The sequence below is a fragment of the Hyalella azteca genome, unplaced genomic scaffold (genome assembly GCF_000764305.2).
Source record: "Hyalella azteca isolate HAZT.00-mixed unplaced genomic scaffold, Hazt_2.0.2 contig223, whole genome shotgun sequence".
Taxonomy (NCBI): Eukaryota; Metazoa; Arthropoda; class Malacostraca; order Amphipoda; family Hyalellidae; genus Hyalella; species Hyalella azteca.
Window position 1 is genome coordinate 145,492 of NW_025930578.1, and position 20,581 is coordinate 166,072.

The following is a 20,581-nucleotide window of genomic DNA, read 5'->3' on the forward strand; positions in this document are numbered from 1 at the left end:
AATTACTCAAAACGATTGACCTTTTATGAAAATGCAATCCACGAACCAGTGGAAAAATGCCAAATTGATTGAAGAATTAAGATTTTCATAATTTCACCTTTTTTGTTTTTTCAAGTTTTTCAAGTTTTTTCCACGTGCATCAGCACAGCTATCCTCGGAACATGTTCACTATGAAATGTACAAATAAAAATCTCAGCCTCCGACTTTATTTACAGAACAAAGTTATTCAACTTCGTGAACATCATTCGCAAACGTTCCACGCGAACACATGAGAACATAATGAACGGAAATGCTAACGGATGAAAAAATTAATATCAACGCGCCTGAAGACGTATAAATAATTAATGTGTCTAATAACGGGAGGAATACATTAAAGAGAATATTAACCGCAATACCGCAGGGAGGAGAAAATAAAGCTTTACGATTTTTTTATCGCTTCAGTGAAGACGATTTACTTTTATGGCTGCAGGGCCGCAACCGCGATCTTTTCCCCCAGCAAAATATGGACTTCTTTCTTGTCAACGATTTTATCGTTACGATTAATAACCATGCGTCACCGATATCGTTACCATATACGATCATGAGTCACTGATATCATCGTTACCATGTACGATCATGCGTCACTGACATCATCGTTACCATATACGATCATGCGTCACTGATATCATCGTTACCATATACGACCATGCGTCACTGATATCATCGACGCAGCCATATATGATGACGTAGAGGCAGGTGTGACGACGTAGACATTATGATGACGTAGAGGAAGGTTTGTCGTAGCCCTTGAAGACAACTGAACAGTTATCGATGACGTCATCGGTTGTACCGCCGCGGTTGCCCTGCCGTCGCTGAGGTATATAAGGCGCCGTCGAGAGAGAAAGCTTCATTCAGTGCACTCGGCTCAAGAAGTGAACACCTGCATTTGCTGCTGCTGCTCACGGTGCATTTACTGCATTTACTTGGCTTCCCTGGTCTTTGTTTTGTCTTTATATAAATATTCATTATAAAATAATCCCGTTTGGTTGGAAAAATTTCCCATAACAAGTTCAAAGCAGGAGATTGTATTCAAAGGTTATAGAAGTCAGGTTCACTTTGCAAACTTCATCTTTTAAAAGTAAGTATAACAAAAAGATTTCTAAATTTGTCGATATATGATATGGCAATTTTAGATAACATTTATCTACATTCATGTTGGTTCATGAATACGATTGTCATTCTGAACTGCATCTCTATTGATTTAAGTATGCAAGTAAATGCAGCGATGGAATATTAATCTTAAGACCTTAAACTACAAATTTCGTTGTTGTGATGTTTAAATGATAATTCATTTAATGCGAAGATAATTTGTCAATTATTCACCAGCACGCATACCAATCCTACATATGCCAATCACATCATCTTTATTCTACATCGCATAACATATATGTACTATATCAAATGTATTCTATATCAAATATCACATATATTTTCAATAATAGAACACGTACTGTATATCATAAATGCATTGTTTTGATATAGATATATGAAATAATATTACGATGAGAAATTTCGCCTGCAATTCGATTCAGCAAATCAACTAGAAAAGATCGAGCTTGGCTCCATGTTTAAGATCAAAGTAGACATTTATTACTTATTTTCAGTGCAAAAAGGAAGGACGAATTCTGTCTGAATATCCTATATTATAGGATGTTCCGACAGCATTCGTCCTTCCTTTCTGCATTGAAAATAAGTAAAAAAAATGTCTACTTTGATCCTTAAAATCACTGTCGCTAAAGGAAAGATGGAATTTTTCGAGAATTAAAATGTGATTACCTTATTGGTTTTATTATAGGTCCTATAATAAAATTAATAAGGTGGTCGAATTTTAATTCACGAAAAATTCCACCTTCCCTTTAGCGACAGTGATTCGAACAACTTGGAAATGCGTTCGAATTTCAACAAATAAAATTAGATGTCATTTCAAGATGCCCTGACTAGAATTCTGAGGGCACTCAACAATAACCAGGCAGAAACAATTAGAAATAAAGGCTTCCGATATCTTCATTTTTATCTTCTTTATTTCAGTTTTCTTAAACTGCGGAACAGAAAACGCCGAAAATAAATAGGAAGGCAAATATACAAAAAATATAAGTATATTTCCTTTACTTAAGGATTCAGGTTTAACTCGACATTTAAATAATAATGTAGCCAGATGTTTCAGACTACATCACTTATGACTGCAGGTTACTGAACTTACGTGAATGGCAGCCCTAGTTGGAAAACATGAGGTGGAATTCGGTCGCTTTAGATAAACAAAATTAGGTTACACTGGTGATAAATGGATAACAAAATTACGTTGCAAACGGTAATTACGATAACAAACAAAAAAAATTACGTTACACTGGTGATAAATGGATAAAATTCGCAATAAATTGACAAGGAATGTATAACATTTATAATTAATCAGCCTATGTAGTGGCGCAGCTGTAGCGCTTCACCCAGCAGCAGCCGTCAACACAATGTGCGGGCGGGGCGGCCGTGATTATGAGTACTTTTTTCTTTTATTTCTTCTTATAGGGGCACTGGAAACTAGTCTATGGTCTAAACAAGGTTAACTTTGTGCCTAAAAGTCAATAGCTATCCCTATCTGAAAGTCTGAAAAGCTGCAAACCTGTAAAAGTGGTAAAGGGAAAGCGTAAATTCCGATTTTGAATACTGCGACATCCGCGCTATTAGCGTAGGAATAAAAAATTACACGTCATGCGCGTATTGGATGTGACACTAGGATTTATGAATGGTTGCACGGTTCGTGAATGGTTGTAAGGTTTCTGAATCGTTGTAAGGTTTATGGATGGTTGTCAGATTCGTAAATGGTTATCAGGTTCATTATTGATTTCAATGTTCACGAATGGCTACAGGTTTCGGTTTTGATATTCAAAATCACGTAAAATTCCGAATAATTGTCCGAGACGTTAACTTGTTGTTGTTTACTTGCATCATTAGACTTTAACTAAATGATGATTTCGGAATAAATTTAGCGCAAATACTTTTTATGTATTCTTATTTTAATTTGAAGTAACATCTTTGTATTATTTTAGATCAAATGTTTCTTAGTAATTTGCCTCACAATCTCTAGAAAAGCCTCTAGTTCAACTCGGCTAACTATTGTGACACCAATTTGGTTTGTAAGGCCATCAATACAAAAGGCAGTTATTTCTCACATTCCAACGTAATGAACTAATTTAAAGTAATAACTTTATGGCCAACAAAGAAAGCATATCATTTGCGATTTACATTTATTTTCCAAAATACACAATCGATAGGTTTATAATTCTCGCTTCTTACTAAAGTGGAGGTTATATTTACTATGTACTAACTAAAACTCTCCAATATAGCTAAAATAAAGAAATGACAAACTAATACAACCTAATAATACTAAAAATTGTAAGGAATTCAGTGTCTGTATATAAGCTGACTTATATTCGTTCGCGCATTTCGTGAAAGTGTAAAGACGGTCTTTGATACTGAAGCTTGAGGAGCTTATTCATGCCAGTAACGACTCTGAATTGTTATGTAAATGTTTTTTAAGTTTTATTTAAAACTTTTACTCATTTTACGCGGATTCGAGAATTCTTACAAATATATTGGCGGCGAACCGTTTGTGTTCAAATTCAAGAGACAAATTAGTGTTAAGAAAAAATTCTGATGTCATCTGGCGTCTCTTAAGCATCAATTATTTTCAAATTGAGACTCACGTTGACAAAAAATATAAAAAAGATAACTTCAAACTTTGAAAACCACTTTGTTCAAACATAACCGGCTTTTGTTCTCTGTGGTCTTAGGGCAAAGCATGAGTGTTTGTATAGATATCAGCCGTTGGTCTATTCTCTGGGGTATAAGTATAAGTCTTTGTATAGACACCAGTCGTGGGTCTATTCTCTTGGATCTTATATCAAAGTAGAAATCTTTGTATAGATATCAGCCGTTTGTCTATTCTCTGCGGTCTTTTATCAAAGTATAAGTCTTTAATTGTCTAGATATCAGTCATTGGTCTATTCACTGGTGCCGTACAGCGAAGAGGACATTTTTTAAAAGGAAATAATTCATAAGAGTTTATAACGATTAGAAACAGCAATGGGATTCTACTCGGGATTCAAGAATAGCGATGACTAAGTTTCCACGCAAATTTATAATGACCATGGCGCTTCTTCATTTTATATAACATTGACCAGAAATTACTCTTTGGTGATATTAATCTCAAAACCGTTGTTATTCTACCTATATTCAAAATCTGCGTATCATTTCTTTCTGTTTACAGTGTTTATACTATTCACATCTTTCTCCTAAATTCTACACAAGTAATGTTGGTTTTGTAATACTACAAAAGTAATACTAAACTTGTAATATCACACAAGTAATACTAAACTTATAATACCATACAAGTAATACTCTATTTGTAGTACCGCACAAGTAATACTCAACTTGTAATACCACACAAGTAATACTAAATATCTAACAACACACAATTAATACTCAAATTATAATACCACGCAGGTAAAACTCACATTTTACTGCAATACAAGCTATAATAAACTTTTTATACCACATAAGTAATTCTAAAATTCTAATATTGCACAAATAATACAACACTAGTGATATTAATATAATAATAATGCGCATTAAATACAAAAATAGCAATAATTTGCATGTAAGACGTAACTATTATGATACTCCACTAATACTCTTCTAATATATATATATATATATATAAAGATGAAACTCGTCCATTCAGTGTTAAGTGATAGGAGCCTGTATGAATTTCATGTTACAAAGGTTAATCATATTCAAATTTTACCAGGTGATTTTTCACACAAGAATTACCCCTTATTACGGGAATTTAAACGAAAACTTTCTGCATATAAGTTTGAATTTCAGTAAATTTCCGTGCATCCGTGCATTTCCGTATATTTCCCAATATTTTTCTTCCGTATTTAAATACACAATTTTTCTGCGAAACCATCGCAGCAATTTTTTTATTGTATAATGTACTCGGAATTCTCACACTTCTCGTATAATAAAGACAATTGTGCATTGTTTATGCAACCAGTAATGATCTCAGAGACTATAGGTGCTTATGGAATATATTACATACATTTAACTTAAATTAACGTTCCGTAACTCATTTTGAAACAGAAATACGACCATCGTAAATGCTGACGCTAGTTACGTTGTGCTGCAAACGTCATAGTTGCAGCATCGCTGGCTCAGCGGTGCGTTAGAAAGCCATGAGGTTCGTTGGACGTTTTCCGTTACGAAAAAAAAACACATTTCGCCGTAACGCAAGGACGCATTTCGTAACTTTGCACTGAAAGCGAATGTTCCGTGTCTGGATAAACATTAAATTTTAGTGCAGTAATACTATGTAATTACTACGGAAGAATCACGAGTTAGCGTGGCATTAGAATAATATATTATTTTAATAATAATTTTAATTATAATAATAGCTTATAATAATGGTCGAATAATTTATAGGCCGCTCCAATCTTTTAATTAATTTGTTTGTGAAGCGTCAAGCAAACTACGAAATAAATAGTGAAAACGTCCGTTGTATACGTGGTTAGTGCACATTTTCAACGAATAAAAATTTAGTAAAAAGAGCAGCCATACCTGCAAATAATAAACTTAACAACGATAACGCATATTGAACAAACAAAAAATGCAAAACATTTATTAATGCAAAAAGTTATGTATACTTTCGAGTGCTATAGATTAATTAAATACGTTCGCAGAAATAGCACCTATGAGGGTTGTAGCCCAGAGGTAATACGCATATACGAAATAAATCCAGATTCATAAATAATGTCACAAATACGAGCAGTAAAAATGGGGAAATAACGTCGTACAAATGCATTGAACAGAATACGTATTTACAGCAAATTGCGTAATGCTACGATCCGAAGGCATTTACTATAAAACACATTTATGAGAGTTTTACAAATACACTACACATGATGCTCGCTCGATAATAACATATAAAATAAAAATAACGTACTAGCAGGAGGCAACGGCTTTAGTTTCATAGCAGTAACTTGCATTGATGCTAATATCGCGAAGGTAATACATAAGATCAACGCAACGTCGGTCAGTAGCGCGTTAGATGCGGACCGAGAAACCGCTGAAGCGTCAAAAACGATCGCTTCTGCGAATCATAGAAAGTAAAAGTGGGGGAGGTTCACCAATGGCACGTAGCGAGCATTCGCTCTGCTTTCTATCCACTTTGAAATGATGAACAAGACGCTGGGATTGTGACACAAACTGTCGCATCCTCTGAAACAATATCGAGTGATAGTGAGTTCTGCTGAACATCTATTTTAATGATCAATTTTGTGATTGTTTGGAAGAGTCTATTAGTTCGTATCATTGAAGGGCGATGTTGAAGGTATTTAATTGTTATATGGTACTTCATTGCGAGGTATCACTAGTTGATGAGTTGATGAACAACATTATCGTTGATGAACAACGATAATTCGGGGAAATGGCATCTCAAAATAAAATATTTCACATGATTAATAATAATAACCGCGCGGACTCATCGCCGATTCTGACCAGAAACTGGCGCATAGAGCCAGTTGTGATTAAGATTGTCAAGTGGTAATCTTGTCTTGGTAATCACAAGAAGCGATTACCAAGAATTAATGCGTTCATTAACACGCTTTTAATAATTTCAAAATTATCTTATTATAACTTTGTTACGTTTTGCTTGCGCAGGGTGGGAAAAACTTGACAGCCCCACAATTACTCATTTGGAACAACTTTTATGAATAAAAAGAAAACGGAAAAGTTTATAAAATCACAGATACATAACGCGTGAAACTATCTACTTCTAATTATTGGGCCTGTAATATCAAATCTTTATTTGTGAACTTAAGCGAATTGTGGTATTACGGCCCTTGGTCCTTAAGCTTGTAGGATGATAGCTATATTACCACTTAGTTCTTGATACGAACAAAATTCAATTTTTATTCTTTTCCACTTTAGGATGGAGATAGCGCACTGGCTCCTGGTCTTGGTGGTTATAACAGCCACCACGGCTGAAGGATATCCACAAACACAACCTCAGCCCCGGCAGATGTTCAGAGATGAGGGTGGACAGTTCCTACCGAGGAGGCCTTCCCTGAAGGAGCTACGCGAACGGCGGGAAAAGACTGCAGGGATACCGCATGGGTCCGAACAATCTTCCGATACACCATCGGATGAAACGCATCCACCCATTGAAGACTCAAACGATTCCAATTTACAGAAAAGTAAGAGGACAGAATCTTTCCCACAGGAGCAACTCGACGATCATTTCCCCGTCAATGAAGAGCGGGAAAATTCGGATCATCCATTTGGTCCAGGAGATTTTTCCGCACCCAATCACGATTTCCCTTCAAGAAAAGGACCTCAAAGGGCCAATGGAAATGATGATGGAGGGTTTGACTTCGAAGAAAACACCGACCATCTTCCAGAGTACATCAAAGACCAGGAAGAACACAACACCGATGATCACCCACATCCAAATTTTCGCCATGAACGACAAGACCCTGAAACCAGATCTCCTGCACACAGATATCCTGATGAGGAAACTACAGCTACCAGCCCTAATGAAGAACAATTACAGACTTCCGCTACCACCGGAGAATCTCACGTGACTTCAGTCCCGACTGATCGTGAAGATTTCAATCCTTTTGCGCTCTTCAATTCAGACAACCCGAACGAGGCTTCGGATGATCCAGCCCCGAGGGAAGCTCCGGAGGAGGAGAAACGCTCTGCATTGAAGTCCAGACAGGAGTTGGGATCACAGCAAGGCAAGAAAAGAATACGCGTACGCACTCCAGCACAGGAAAGAAATTTCGAAACTCGGCAAACGACTCGCGGCGTCGACACCGGACCAGGATCGTTCAACCCGCGGTTCCCGTCTCGTCATGCCGCCCGCCAGCAGACAAGTCAGCCTCTGGTGAGTACCCGCCCTGATCTTGAATAAGTTATGCAGGTAAAGATAGAAATCTTCGGATGCCTGCGACATTAATGATAAAACTCTACGAAAGAAAACCTGATGAAATTTAATTAGCATCTGATTGTTATTGATTACATCACATTGACCGTTTCAATTGTGAGAATGGTAGCATTTTTGTATACGAAAATACCAAAATAACATTAATTTTACAAATTCAAATGAGTAAGGATGTTGATTGCAAATCGCTTATGTTGATTGCAGATCTCAAACAGTAAAAACTCTTTCAATTTAACTGCAGACACAAATGTTTTACTGACATGTTATTCAACGCATGTAAACAAATCATAAGTTCAACAGACTACATCTCTTTTGATTTGCATGCAACACGTCGCTTTCCTGTTCGTTGCGTGTGTGCATGCATTATAGATACGACGTAAGTTGTTCCTGTATGAGCATCAGACGCTGCTTGTGACTTGGGATTCAGTGAAGTATAACATCATGTACGCTTCACGATGAGAGTTACTGCATTGTAAAACTTAATGCAGATCATTTGAGTTATTTACGACGCAATAACAAGTTGATCTCGAGAAATATCATAAGTGGTTAAATAAAAAAATTGGTTAATTAATTGAGTTAATTTATGCATTATGAAAGCATAATAAGACCGGTTCCAAGTTAATTTTTAGGCATTATGAAAAATCGGATCTCATGGAAAGTGAAAGTTAGTAGAGAACTGGGTACAATTTGCAAAAAAATAGCATTTCCTTCAATGATTTCATAGATCATATACATTACTTTCCTGAATTACCGCTAATTTTGGAAATTCATTGAGAACGTTTACAAGCAATCAGATTCAATTCGGTGGTATGAAATCCCAACAATAAAATACATCGCGAGAAATTCTTTAATGCGACCCAAAACTTTAATCATTCTTCACTGATACCCTGATTTTCTCACAAAACTCAACGTCTCGAATTCTTTAATGCGACCCAAAACTTTAATCATTCATCACTGATACCAAGATTTCCTTATCAAACTCAACGTCTCGTTCCCCCACATCACCCCTCCTCGGGATGGCCGCATTGCACATGTTCCTTTAGAAAGACTTTCTCACAGCATATGGTGCTCTTTTACTGTGGAAAATAACACAGATTTTTTGTTTATCACGTCAGGCGAAACGATTTTCTCACTTTCTTCTGAAGGTGATTCTTCTTCTCCTTTTCATCTGATAGCCACTCACTTTCTCTGCGTGGTTCTGGTCTCATACAAGGGACATCTTATTTCTTCAAACGTTCGATAAATTATGGACCGACATGACAAGGCTTTCAGCAAGAGAACAATTTCATAAACAATTTAGCTATACAAACAATACAACAAATAAATACTATCCATGCTTCTTAATTTACCTGATTACTGTTAGAAACATATTAACATACCTCAATAACATACCTCGAACCTCATAGAATTTCTGTAATTAACATTCAATTCATTAAAATAAAGAAAAAGTCATTCACGTCAGGCGCACCCTGGGTTTAACAAAGGCTTAGTAGAATTAATAGAAATGTAATATAAGTTGAACATTAACAAGATTATGGATAAAGAAATTTGAACTCACTTTTAACACGTTAAATTGTGTTCTTGAACTTAAACCTCTTTTCAAAAAGCAGCAAAGAGAATTTATTGTACAAGTTTCTATAACCTGCCAAGCGATGCTAATGCTCATCAGCAGCTAAATCAACTAAAGTGCATTACGGTTAATGGGGTCGCATGGGAACCAAATCGTTGGTTCCCATGCGAAGATGAAGTCTATGGAGATGAAGTCATTAGAGATGAAGTCTTTAGAGATGAAGTCGTTAGAGATGAAGTCTTTGGAGATGAAGTCTTAGGAGGTGAAGTCGTTAGAGATGAAGTCTTTGGAGATGAAGTCTTTAGAGATGAAGCCTTTGGAGATGAAGTCTTCAGAGATGAAGTCTTTGGAGATGAAGTCTTTAGAGATGAAGTCTTTAGAGATGAAGTCTTTGGAATTTAAGTGACAGGAACTGAAGGCGTCAGAGATGAAGTCGTTAAGATTAAGTTGTAGGAGATTGGGTGCTTGGAGATCATTGTGCTGGAGATCAGGGAGTCAGAGATAGAATCGTTAATAATCAAGTCGTTGGAGCTGAAGTCATGAGCGCAGCAGGTCTGGAATTAACAGAGCGTATTAACTATGACATGAACGCAAGTCATTCTGAGCACTGCGTGCGTCCGAACATAGCGTAGATACGAGGGGACGTGAAGGTAAGTAAATCCTCATGCAATGTATAGTTCACTCGTTGTTCTTTAATAGTACTAATATTGCAGAGAATTTGGCCGTACGAAGGTTTAAATTGAAATTAATTTTTTATTGTAGATATATTTATGATATCTCGTAATTTAATATTTCTTAAAATCTTTTTTGTTGGACGATAATATAGTATACAAAATTGAATCATGATATGACGGTTTGTGATGATTGAAAAGCTAATGAGGAACGTAAAAATGAAAGCAAAATTAATGAATCCTTTTAAATTTACATAAATAAATGAACATTTAATTGGAATTACGTATATGAACTATAACTCTTCTTCACGCCCATTTATGTAGTGCTATTAAAACTCAAAAGATATTTCTAGTTGATTATTATCAAAGAAATGTGAATGTCAGCGGAAGATTAATGCAGACCATTACAATAAAACCAAAATTGTGCTCAGGGCGATTAAATAAAATTTCAACAACTTTCTGCACTAGAAATCATGCGAACTCTCAGGCTTTACTACTATCAAAAAATTGCAACATAACTCAACCAACTCAAGCTTTAAAAAACACACTATTTTGTAGGCAGTATTTATCTCACTTATTAATTTTTGATCATTTTAACAATTCTATAGGCGAATGAGAGGATCTATTCTGAAAATCATCAAAAAGCAGGCAAAATATTGCTCGAAATCATGGGTCAAAGGCTACCAAGCATGTCCGCTTCGATCAGCAAATCATCTTACACACTAAAAGCAGGAACCACAACAAGGAAATAACTGAAGCAAGCATAAGCAATTAGCGTTCAGCAAGCACTTCCTACTACTTGAACTTGTGCAGACATAGAAAGCGCTTCTCATAGCAGACCAGGAAGCGTGGCGGTGAAAGCCTGGCTACGTTCGGCAGATGCTCGACTACTCCTGAGAAAGTTATTTTTTACACTTCCTTGAGGCGAATATAAATCATTTATTAATGTACTGCAAGTGAAAAGAAGCCATTTTATATGGGAAAGATCGAGGTATTAATGATACATCCCATAGTTTTTTCAATGAGGGGTTAATGATTCGTTAACAGGGATACGGTTAAATAATCAATTAAAACTATTAAAGTAAGTAAACTATTATCATTTTGATGAGGCAAATGACCACTTTTTCTTCACCAGCTCTCACATCTAATCGAACTTCTGCCTAGTCCGTTGCGAACGCTGGTGTAGTTACTATTAATTAATAGGAATCTGTTTCCGCACACGTTTTTCTGATTCGGATCAACAACGGATAACTTTACTATGTATATCCTGTTCCACAGTTACAGAACGTGAACCTCTTATCACGTGATCCTTACCATGACGAACAACTGCAACAACGGCAACAATATCAGGCACAGCAGCAACAGCAGCAGCAATATCAGCAACCACAGCAACATCAGCAACAACAGAGACTGCGAAGGCCAACTCAGCAGCATCTTCCACATCAGGTAAAGCGTGGCTATAACGGTAAATTTCACTGACAGATAAGCTATAACGGTAAATTTCATTGACAGATAAGCTATAACGGTAAATTTCACTGACAGATAAGCTATAACGGTAAATTTTACTGACAGATAAGCTATAACGGTAAATTTCACTGACAGATAAGCTATAACGGTAAATTTCACTGACAAATAAGCTATAACGGTAAATTTCACTAACTGACAAGATATAACGGTAAATTTCACTGACAGATAAGCTCTAACGGTAAATTTCACTGACAGATAAGTTATTATACGGTAAATTTCACTGACAGATAAGCTATAATGTTAAATTTCACTAACGGACAAGTTATAATGGTAAATTTCACTAACAGACAAGTTATAAGGGTAAATTTCACTAACCGACAAGTTCTAACCGTAAATTTCACTAACAGATAAGTTATAGCGGAAAATTTTAATAACGGACAATTTATGACGGTAAATTTCGCTAACGGACAAGTTATAACGGTAAATTTCAATAACGGACAAGTTATAACAGTAAATTTCACTAACAGGTTAGTTATAACGGTAAATTTCACTACCTGGCAAGTTATAACGGTAAATTTCACAAACGGGCATTGTTATAACGATAAGTTTCACTAGCAGACAAGTTATAACAGTAAATTTCACTAGCGGACAAGTTATAACGGTAAATTTCACTAACGGACAAGTTATAACGGTAAATTTCCCTAACGGGCAAGTTATAACGGTAAATTTAACTTACGGACAAGTTATAACGGTAAATTTCACTAACGGGTAAGTTATAACGGTAAATTTCTCTAACGGACAAGTAATAACCTAAATTTCACGAACTGACAAGCTATAACTGGAAATTGAAATTAACGGACAGACTATAACGGGAAATTAGATTAACAGGCAAGCTATAGCGGGAAATTCATTTATAGTGGACAAATTATAACGGCATAGATAACTAACGGAAAGCTATAACGGGAAATACAACTAACGGACATGTTATAACGGTAAATTTACTAACCGATGGCGCTAATAAAATAAATCGTAAAATGATCGAAGGTCTTTTTTGGCCATAAATAATGCAAATAAAATAAAATCAATGTTTCTAAGAGATTTCCACAGATTAATAACCATGGAATAGATTTGTAATGTTGAAGTCTGCAATATAAATGTGCATAAATTAATATCGAAATACAAAATTTTTCGTGCCGACAATGGTCTAAAGATGAAAAATTCATGAGCTAATGAGCTCGATGATTTTAGAAACTGATTAGTTTAATTATCAAGTGTTTTTCTTTACCAATTAAAAGTTTTGTAAATTATGAATATGCATATGCACAAATAATTAGCATGAATTAAGAATTTAATAATAACGTATATAACATTAATAAAATAATTCAGTATTAAAATAATATAGTAATAGATATATAATAATAAAATGGTATATAGTATAGACACATAGAAATAAATAATAGTAATAAAATAGTAGTTATATAGTGATTAATAACAAGTTAATAATGAGCATGTAATTACACAGGAGATCTCAAACGACGTGGTCAACAACCCGGACTATCCTGACTACGAAGATGATGAAGCAAAACCCGACAGACTCGCGGAACTTTTGCTGCAGTCCAAATTCTCGTGTAAGTCCCGCAAGGACGGATACTACGCCGATGAGGATGTCAACTGTGAGGTCTTCCACTTCTGCCAAGATGGTGTCAAGCATTCGTGGCTGTGTCCAAACAACGCTGCATTCCATCAGGTCAGTTGGGGTACTGAAACATTCAGCAATTTTGATACAGGTTTTTGAAACTTGAAGAAATAATAAGACGGGTAACTTGGTTTTTATTTAATTGAGTTGTGCAAGCTACATAGACGTTGCTAAATAGTTTGAAAAAGGCAGTTTCCTTAAGCTAAGCTTATATGTGGGTTATGGGGGATCATTTGGTTAAATTATATGTACATTTTCATGCTGTATGCATTCACATTGTAAGAGATCAAACGCTGCCAGCGATGGCCCTAAACAATTTTAAAATAGCGGCAGCTGAGATTTTGCTAAATTAAATGGTGTTTATCCGTCTTAAAATTGTCATGTCGGTTTACTTGACTTTCTTCATACCATTTATAAATACTTGGTAAAGATTATTCTTCTAACAGGAATTTTATCCAACAAACTGAGGTGAATAATCACCCGACTGCATTATGCATTTTAACATCGTGACAAACATTGCGAAATAAACCACTTGTAATCTGAATATAAATGAATATTTTCGTGTTAACCTCTTTTCGTTTCAGGTGCATCTGATTTGCATGCCCCACTCAGAAGACAACATCTGCGAACGCTCATCGAAATTCCATTTCGTGAACGACTTCCTTTACAAAGAAGTTGGAGATCACCCAGAGAACAGAAGCTACGTTGAGCGTTACTACCCCCAAGGTTTCGAAGGAGGAGTAGCTAATATTCCTGACCGAGAGGGGTCAGTCCCCCCACAAGCTGCACAACCCCCCAAATATCACCGACCTGCTGATGAGAGACCTGCTCCTCCGCCCGATTACAACCGCAGACATCCTCAGGCTCCAAGGGAAATTCAGTCAATCGAGCAGCAAAAACAAGAATTCGAGCGCAGACACATCGGGCGACAGAGGCATGGGAATCAGCAGGAGCAGCGGGAGCACGAGCTTCGTCCTGTCGTAGAAGGAAGTGTTAATCAGCAGGCTTATTTTCCACAAGCTATGAAGAACCCATTTTCCGAAGAGAAAAAGAAGTTTCAAGCAGGTATTGGCAATAAAAAACTCGCGTTAGATCAGCCCAAGTTTGAATCGGAGAGGCCAAGACCAATCAAGCAGCGACCTGAGTTCGATGATGCTGGGCAACATCAACAACCTGATTTCCCCCATCCGCAGTCTGCGGCCAGTCCCTTGAACCCTCATCAGCAATTGAACCATCATCAGCAACAACAATTTAATCGTCCACACCATCTCCCTGCCGTAGTCCATCTTCAACCTGAATTCTTAAATCCCCAGACTGAACGTCATCGGCAACAACAGACTCGGGTTGAACGACCACAAATCAATCACGTGCAACCTGAATCTTTTCATTCGATCGTCGGGTCAGATCCAGTTTTCGAATCGCAGGATGTAGGCCATAGTGACTCTTTCAAGCCTCGTCGTCCTTTGCTAAATCAGTCACCCCGCCAGGGAGAGATCCTTGAGCATCCGTCGTCTCATGTGCAGCACCACCAAGGTCGTCCACCCCCGCAAGAACACCAGTTTCCCCATGAAAGAGAACATCTTCCCAACGGACCCAATCAATTCCGACAAAACCGTCCTTCGTTCGTACCTCACGAGCCCCCAGTTTATCATAGTCAACAACAACCGTTCTTTGGTCAGTCCGGAAACGGAAGAAATATTCATGAAGCTTCGTCTGTGAAACGGCAACAAATTGCACATCCTGATGGCAGGAGACCGGTGAAGAAGCGTGAAGGTCCATCCGGTCCTTTGTCTTTTCTTGGTTAAACTTTAAACGAAATAGTTTTTCTGATATCCCAAATCCATGGATAATCAGTGCCTAATTGTCAGCGTTGTTTGTGGTCGGAAGCGCTAATTCTTGAAAAGTTGAATCGCTTGTATAATATTGCTGTCTTGCATTAGTGAAACGTGCATTTCTAGACATTTATGAGGGTCTACAGCAAAGATAAGTGTTATAAGCTATGGGATTATTTGAATATTCGAAACGATTCAATTTTCAATTAAGAAAATATGAATCATTTTAAATCTACAAAGAATTCTTAATGAATGAAAAAGTACTAAATATACATGTATTATTATTTCTAATAAGATATTATCTTAGCCGTCATAATTTTATTTAAAAGAATGTTTTAGAAAAGAATTAAATTATCTCAAACCGCTTGTTTAACATTTAGGTTTTTACCTATTGTCAGTATTATACTCTTAATAGGCAGTTCATGAATCATTTCCTACAATCCAATTTACTATTTATATTGATAATTATTATCCCAACGAATCTCCCTGTTTTCCCTCTCACTTTCATTTTGCCTAACAATTATTACAATGTGACAGTAATAGATCGCTTGGCCCGTCTATTACATTTCTACGGACGTTGTTTTTGAAGTTGCCTTCTTTCTTCTCATTCCTAGTTCAAACGGTACATAAATTTTTGAACATGTAAATTTCATTCATTCTCGCAAATTTTAATTCCAAAATTACGTATTTCAGAATTAATTATTGCAAATATTTCAATTCCAACATGTCAATCTTCCTGTACGCTGATGGCGGAGGCATTACAGAAGGCCAATGGGAAACTTCCAGGTTTCCTGAACTTTTAATTCCTACACATTCAATGGTAATAAGGTGAAGTAAAACTTAAGTATATTTTTAGTGATCTCGATAGGACTCTGAAACTTTTTCAAAATTAATAATAAATACACTATTTATATTCTCTTCTATACATGTTTGTACTTAGCTTTCCAGTTCCAATTATCTTGTTTCTAAGATCGTATTTGTATTACAATTGAAGAATATATGTGACATTTGGACGTATTTAATAAATTTGATTGAGTTGAACATCTCTTGCTTCCTTTGAATCTACGCTAATTGGCTTTTATTTATTCAAAACACAACCTTAATGAATAGTTTTTCAGTGCCTTTTTTGATGACTTCTTCGTTCGAGTTGAAAATTACACCGGCTTTTCAATTCAAAGTTAGAACCCTCGACCGTTCCTGTCATTTACTGTAGAATTCGTTTCCTTCTTCTTGTTTGTTATTGCCCTATGATTTGGCGCTAAAAATATAATGTTTTCAGTAGTAACTTGTTTTTCAACAAATTAAAAAATAACACTAAGTCAAGGACTGTTAGTATGATGGCACTATGCATGGAAAAAAATTGTGAACAAATATCATTTATGTAGAAGACATGCAGTGCAATCGATTCATCCTCGGACACCGGAGGGAAAAAGCAAATCCGATTCATGGGAAGGATTCGTCCTATTAAGAATATGATTCATGATCATTTCTTTGACCGTTAATTTGTAGCCTGGCAACATATTTATCATACATCGAAAATTTCAATGCGTTTATCTCCTACGCGTTGGAAACGGTGAATTTTCACCTTTACGTTCGGTAGATAATTCCGCTGGAAAGACACCATATGTCTCCAGCACGCCGAAATAGCATTTCGCTATTCGCTTCTAGGCTTTAGCTCCAGGTATAATTATATCTAATTTATTGCACAGCCGTGTAGAATATTGCGCACGATATAGCGGTTTCAGCGTTTATTAGACCGTAGGCCTGTCACCGATTCATAACATTGCAGAACATCCACAGCTTGTTGCGGGCTTGAACTCGCAACTCACTGCTTCAAATTTTTTTTGCTTAACCGCGCGGTCTTCTTGCCGATTTTGACCAGAAACTGGCGCACAGAGCTGGGATCGAACTCGCACCTCTCTGCTCCAATCTTAATTAATCGGTACTCTGAAGTGTAACCACTGGGCCACCCTGCCATGCTCAATTAAAGTGAGCCTTTGCTTGGCAGGTTCTGAGAGCATGAGTTGCAAGACGAAGCTTCGAACTTGTGAATAGATAGGTATTTCTTTATTATTCTGCCCGTTGCCTGCAAATTTAGGTTTTAACTTCTGTTGTTGTTTTTTCTTATGACTCCAAACTTTATTAATTTTCTGACTGTATTTGTGTTCTAGATTTATCAAACTGACGATGGAGCTGCATGGTCTCCGAAACGTTTTCAATAGAGAAATGCTGAATCTTTGTGGAGTTTTCTTCGCCTTTAAATTTCTAGTGAATCTGCAATTCAAGCAATCTAGTGACATTATTACTAGTACTCACGATACACCGGTTACCGGGAAAAAAACGCAAGTATGTGATTTAAAGGCAATCCAAATTTTTAACGGTTTTTCGAATAAATTTTTTTCCCGGCTCAAGTAGCGGATTTTGGTTGTTGATTTTAATTCATACTCTGAAGTTAAGACATTTCGGTTCATTTACTAGGAGGGAAGTTTTGCTTTCACCAAATTATATGCAAGTGTTTCCAATAAAATACAAAGTATATAGCACGAGATGGGAGCCGGAACATTATAATTAAACTTCATGCATTTTTTTATTAGGATTCATTTCGAGAGATTTATGAATGCACCAGAAAATATTGTCATCAGAAGTTAATATGTGCACTAATATATATTAGTTTTAGATGGCAGAACTGGTTGATTTATACGCGTGCGATTAGCGGCCAAAGAATTCGTTGATTTAAATCACCAGTGGCCTCATCTTTTCTTCTTTAATTGGAATTTATGGGAGCCTCTGAAGACTGGTTCCATGCGGCCCCATGTCAGAACAGTCGAAGGAACTTGACTGAATTATGTTTTCTTGTACAAAATTGGGTGCATTGATAGAAAAAATAACTCAAGATTTCTCAATGGCTGAAGGGTTGCAGAACGGGGCCACCAAAGTGAAGACCAGAAATTTGGCAACTTCAGGGGAGCACAAAAATAACGAATTTGGCAACTTCAGGGGAGCAGAACTTCAGGAGTTAAACTTCACTTTAGCTGGTCGCACCATGGCATCCGCCGGCTCAACGCCTCGGAGCGGGACAGTACGGCATTTTCAAAGTTCAAAAAAGATACTAGATAGTTCTAGAGAATATGACGTAGCAGCCGGCCGAAGCCGGCTACTGTCACGGGAGCTTAGCACAAGGAACCTCTTGCCTCAACGGTTAGACCAGTGGCCTCATCGTCTCTGCCGATTGGACGCCTACTATCTGTTTCTTAACTACCGGATTTGGCTGAAATTTGAAATGGTTTTCAGAACGATTTTTCAGATTCAAAATTTTAATTTAGTATCCTATTTACGTATATTATGTACTTATTTCCACCAAAATTTCAATATTTAATGCTTCTTGTAACTTGAAAATGAATCTTTGTTACTTTCGAAACGTCGTTGATAAACTAAAACTACTTCCTGATACATGCCTTTTGATCTACCAAAGTCTTCTGAAGAATTGTCCGACTCTTTGATAATTTAAATCAACGAATTCTCTGGTCATTAATCACACGCGTATAATATATATTAGTACATATATTAAGGACATGATTGTTACTAGTACTGCGCGGTTTTGCTCTATTGAATTGTGAGCAGAACGAAGTTAATTGTGAAGGTAACTGTAAATTACCACTACAAAAAAGCAGCAGCAGTTGGCTGTTCACTGAGGACACGAGTGACTGCGAATGTACCTTCTTAATTGATGGTACCTGCCTGACATATTAATGAAAAAATACAATTATACATATGATTATAATTATTGAATTACAGGATATCGAAGCGTGGGTTTCAGGACACCCCTGACTTCAATTAATCACGATATACTGCATCGATTCATCGATTCATTTGTTCGTTAATATGCACATTAACATATCTTTGAACTCTTTACCGATATTTATCAATTACCATTAACAAGTTCCTTAAAACAAACATTTTTTTCATGAAATCTTTCCCAATACGGCCTTTGAGAGTCTCAAAAGCTTGATTTTTTTTTCTCCGTCTCGCTAGGATCGGAAATGTCTTTGCTAGTCGGTCTATCAACAAAATATTGAGAAGGTTTCACGCGCACAATTCTGCACATTACTCTGATGTTAATTTATTACTTAGCACTAAATTCTACAAGTAATTCAAATAAGAATTAGAAATTAGGAGCGTCATTCTGCTAATTTCAATTAATAAAAAAACTTCAGAATAAAATTAAACGTCTGAATTTTCATTCTGACAGACATTAAGAATGTTAACTGAAAAGTAAGAACTTTTATCCGGATAGACATTAATTTACGCTTCTTTCTTAAAATTTATTGTGAAAATAAAACGTTAAAGTTTTTTCTTCGCTTAAGGCTAAATCACGACCCAAGTGAGAAGGAAATTATTTATTCTTGATAATTGGTACTATTGAAATCCGGCCTGAGAAGCTGCTCCCTCAATTGAAGTGAGATCGATGGTCGTTACATCGTAAATCAAAGTATGAATATAAATAATCATGACAAGATATTGGAGGCGCTTTTCACTCGCCAAATGAAGGCCAATCTGCCTTAACAGCATATGTGATAAATGACCAACGCTTTGTGACCCTTGAACGTTAACCGATTTACTTTACAAGCCATGTGAGAAGCTAACGTCTGTGACCCATGAACGGTGATTGATTGACTTTTCAAACCTTATGTAAGGCTATCGTCTGCTTTTCTCATCAAATTTAATTCCCGAAACATTGCCCTCTCTATGAAACATGACCCTCTATCTCTCCTGTGAGAGAAAAAATAAATACGTTACTACATGATGATAAAAAGCTCATGTTCTGTAACGCTAAGCTTACAGCCAGCGAATTTGCAACTAGAAAGCTATGGGTAGTAAAATTGCTCACATAAAACAGATATAATTTGGAAACAATGACTAATATCGGCCGGTGATAATATAACTTGTTTTATTTCGATATAGAAAAAATAAAAAGAGGAGCCAATAAAACTGCCATATTTACATGACGTGAAAGGCTTTCCTGATGAATCGCTTATGAGTTCTTATAGCGTAGCACTAAAATCTTTGTTGTAAAGAGCAAAAATCATTACAATGAGGCTCTAAACCACTTGTGTATCACTTAAACCATTGAAACACAAGTGATACACCATTGTGTATCCTTTAAACCTTTAATTTGTAATGCCAATTCTCATAATTTGCAGCGTTGAAACTCTTTATTTGCAGCGTTGAAATTCTTATTGTGTAGCCTTTATTTATATCAAATAAAGGATGAACTGACTGTTTTTGAAGGTAGGAACGAAATATTTTTAC

General features: G+C 36.3%; 1 protein-coding gene across 1 annotated transcript; it reads left to right on the forward strand.

Annotated features, from left to right (window-relative positions):
* The first annotated feature begins 951 nt into the window (after positions 1 to 951).
* Positions 952 to 15,512, forward strand: LOC108675577 (putative mediator of RNA polymerase II transcription subunit 12). Its single transcript, XM_018163600.2, has 5 exons — positions 952 to 1,117; positions 7,021 to 7,978; positions 11,555 to 11,722; positions 13,266 to 13,490; positions 14,024 to 15,512. The coding sequence occupies exons 2-5, from the start codon at positions 7,022 to 7,024 to the stop codon at positions 15,242 to 15,244; spliced, it is 2,571 nt and encodes an 856-aa protein (XP_018019089.1). The 5' UTR covers positions 952 to 1,117; position 7,021; the 3' UTR covers positions 15,245 to 15,512.
* Positions 15,513 to 20,581: the final 5,069 nt, after the last annotated feature.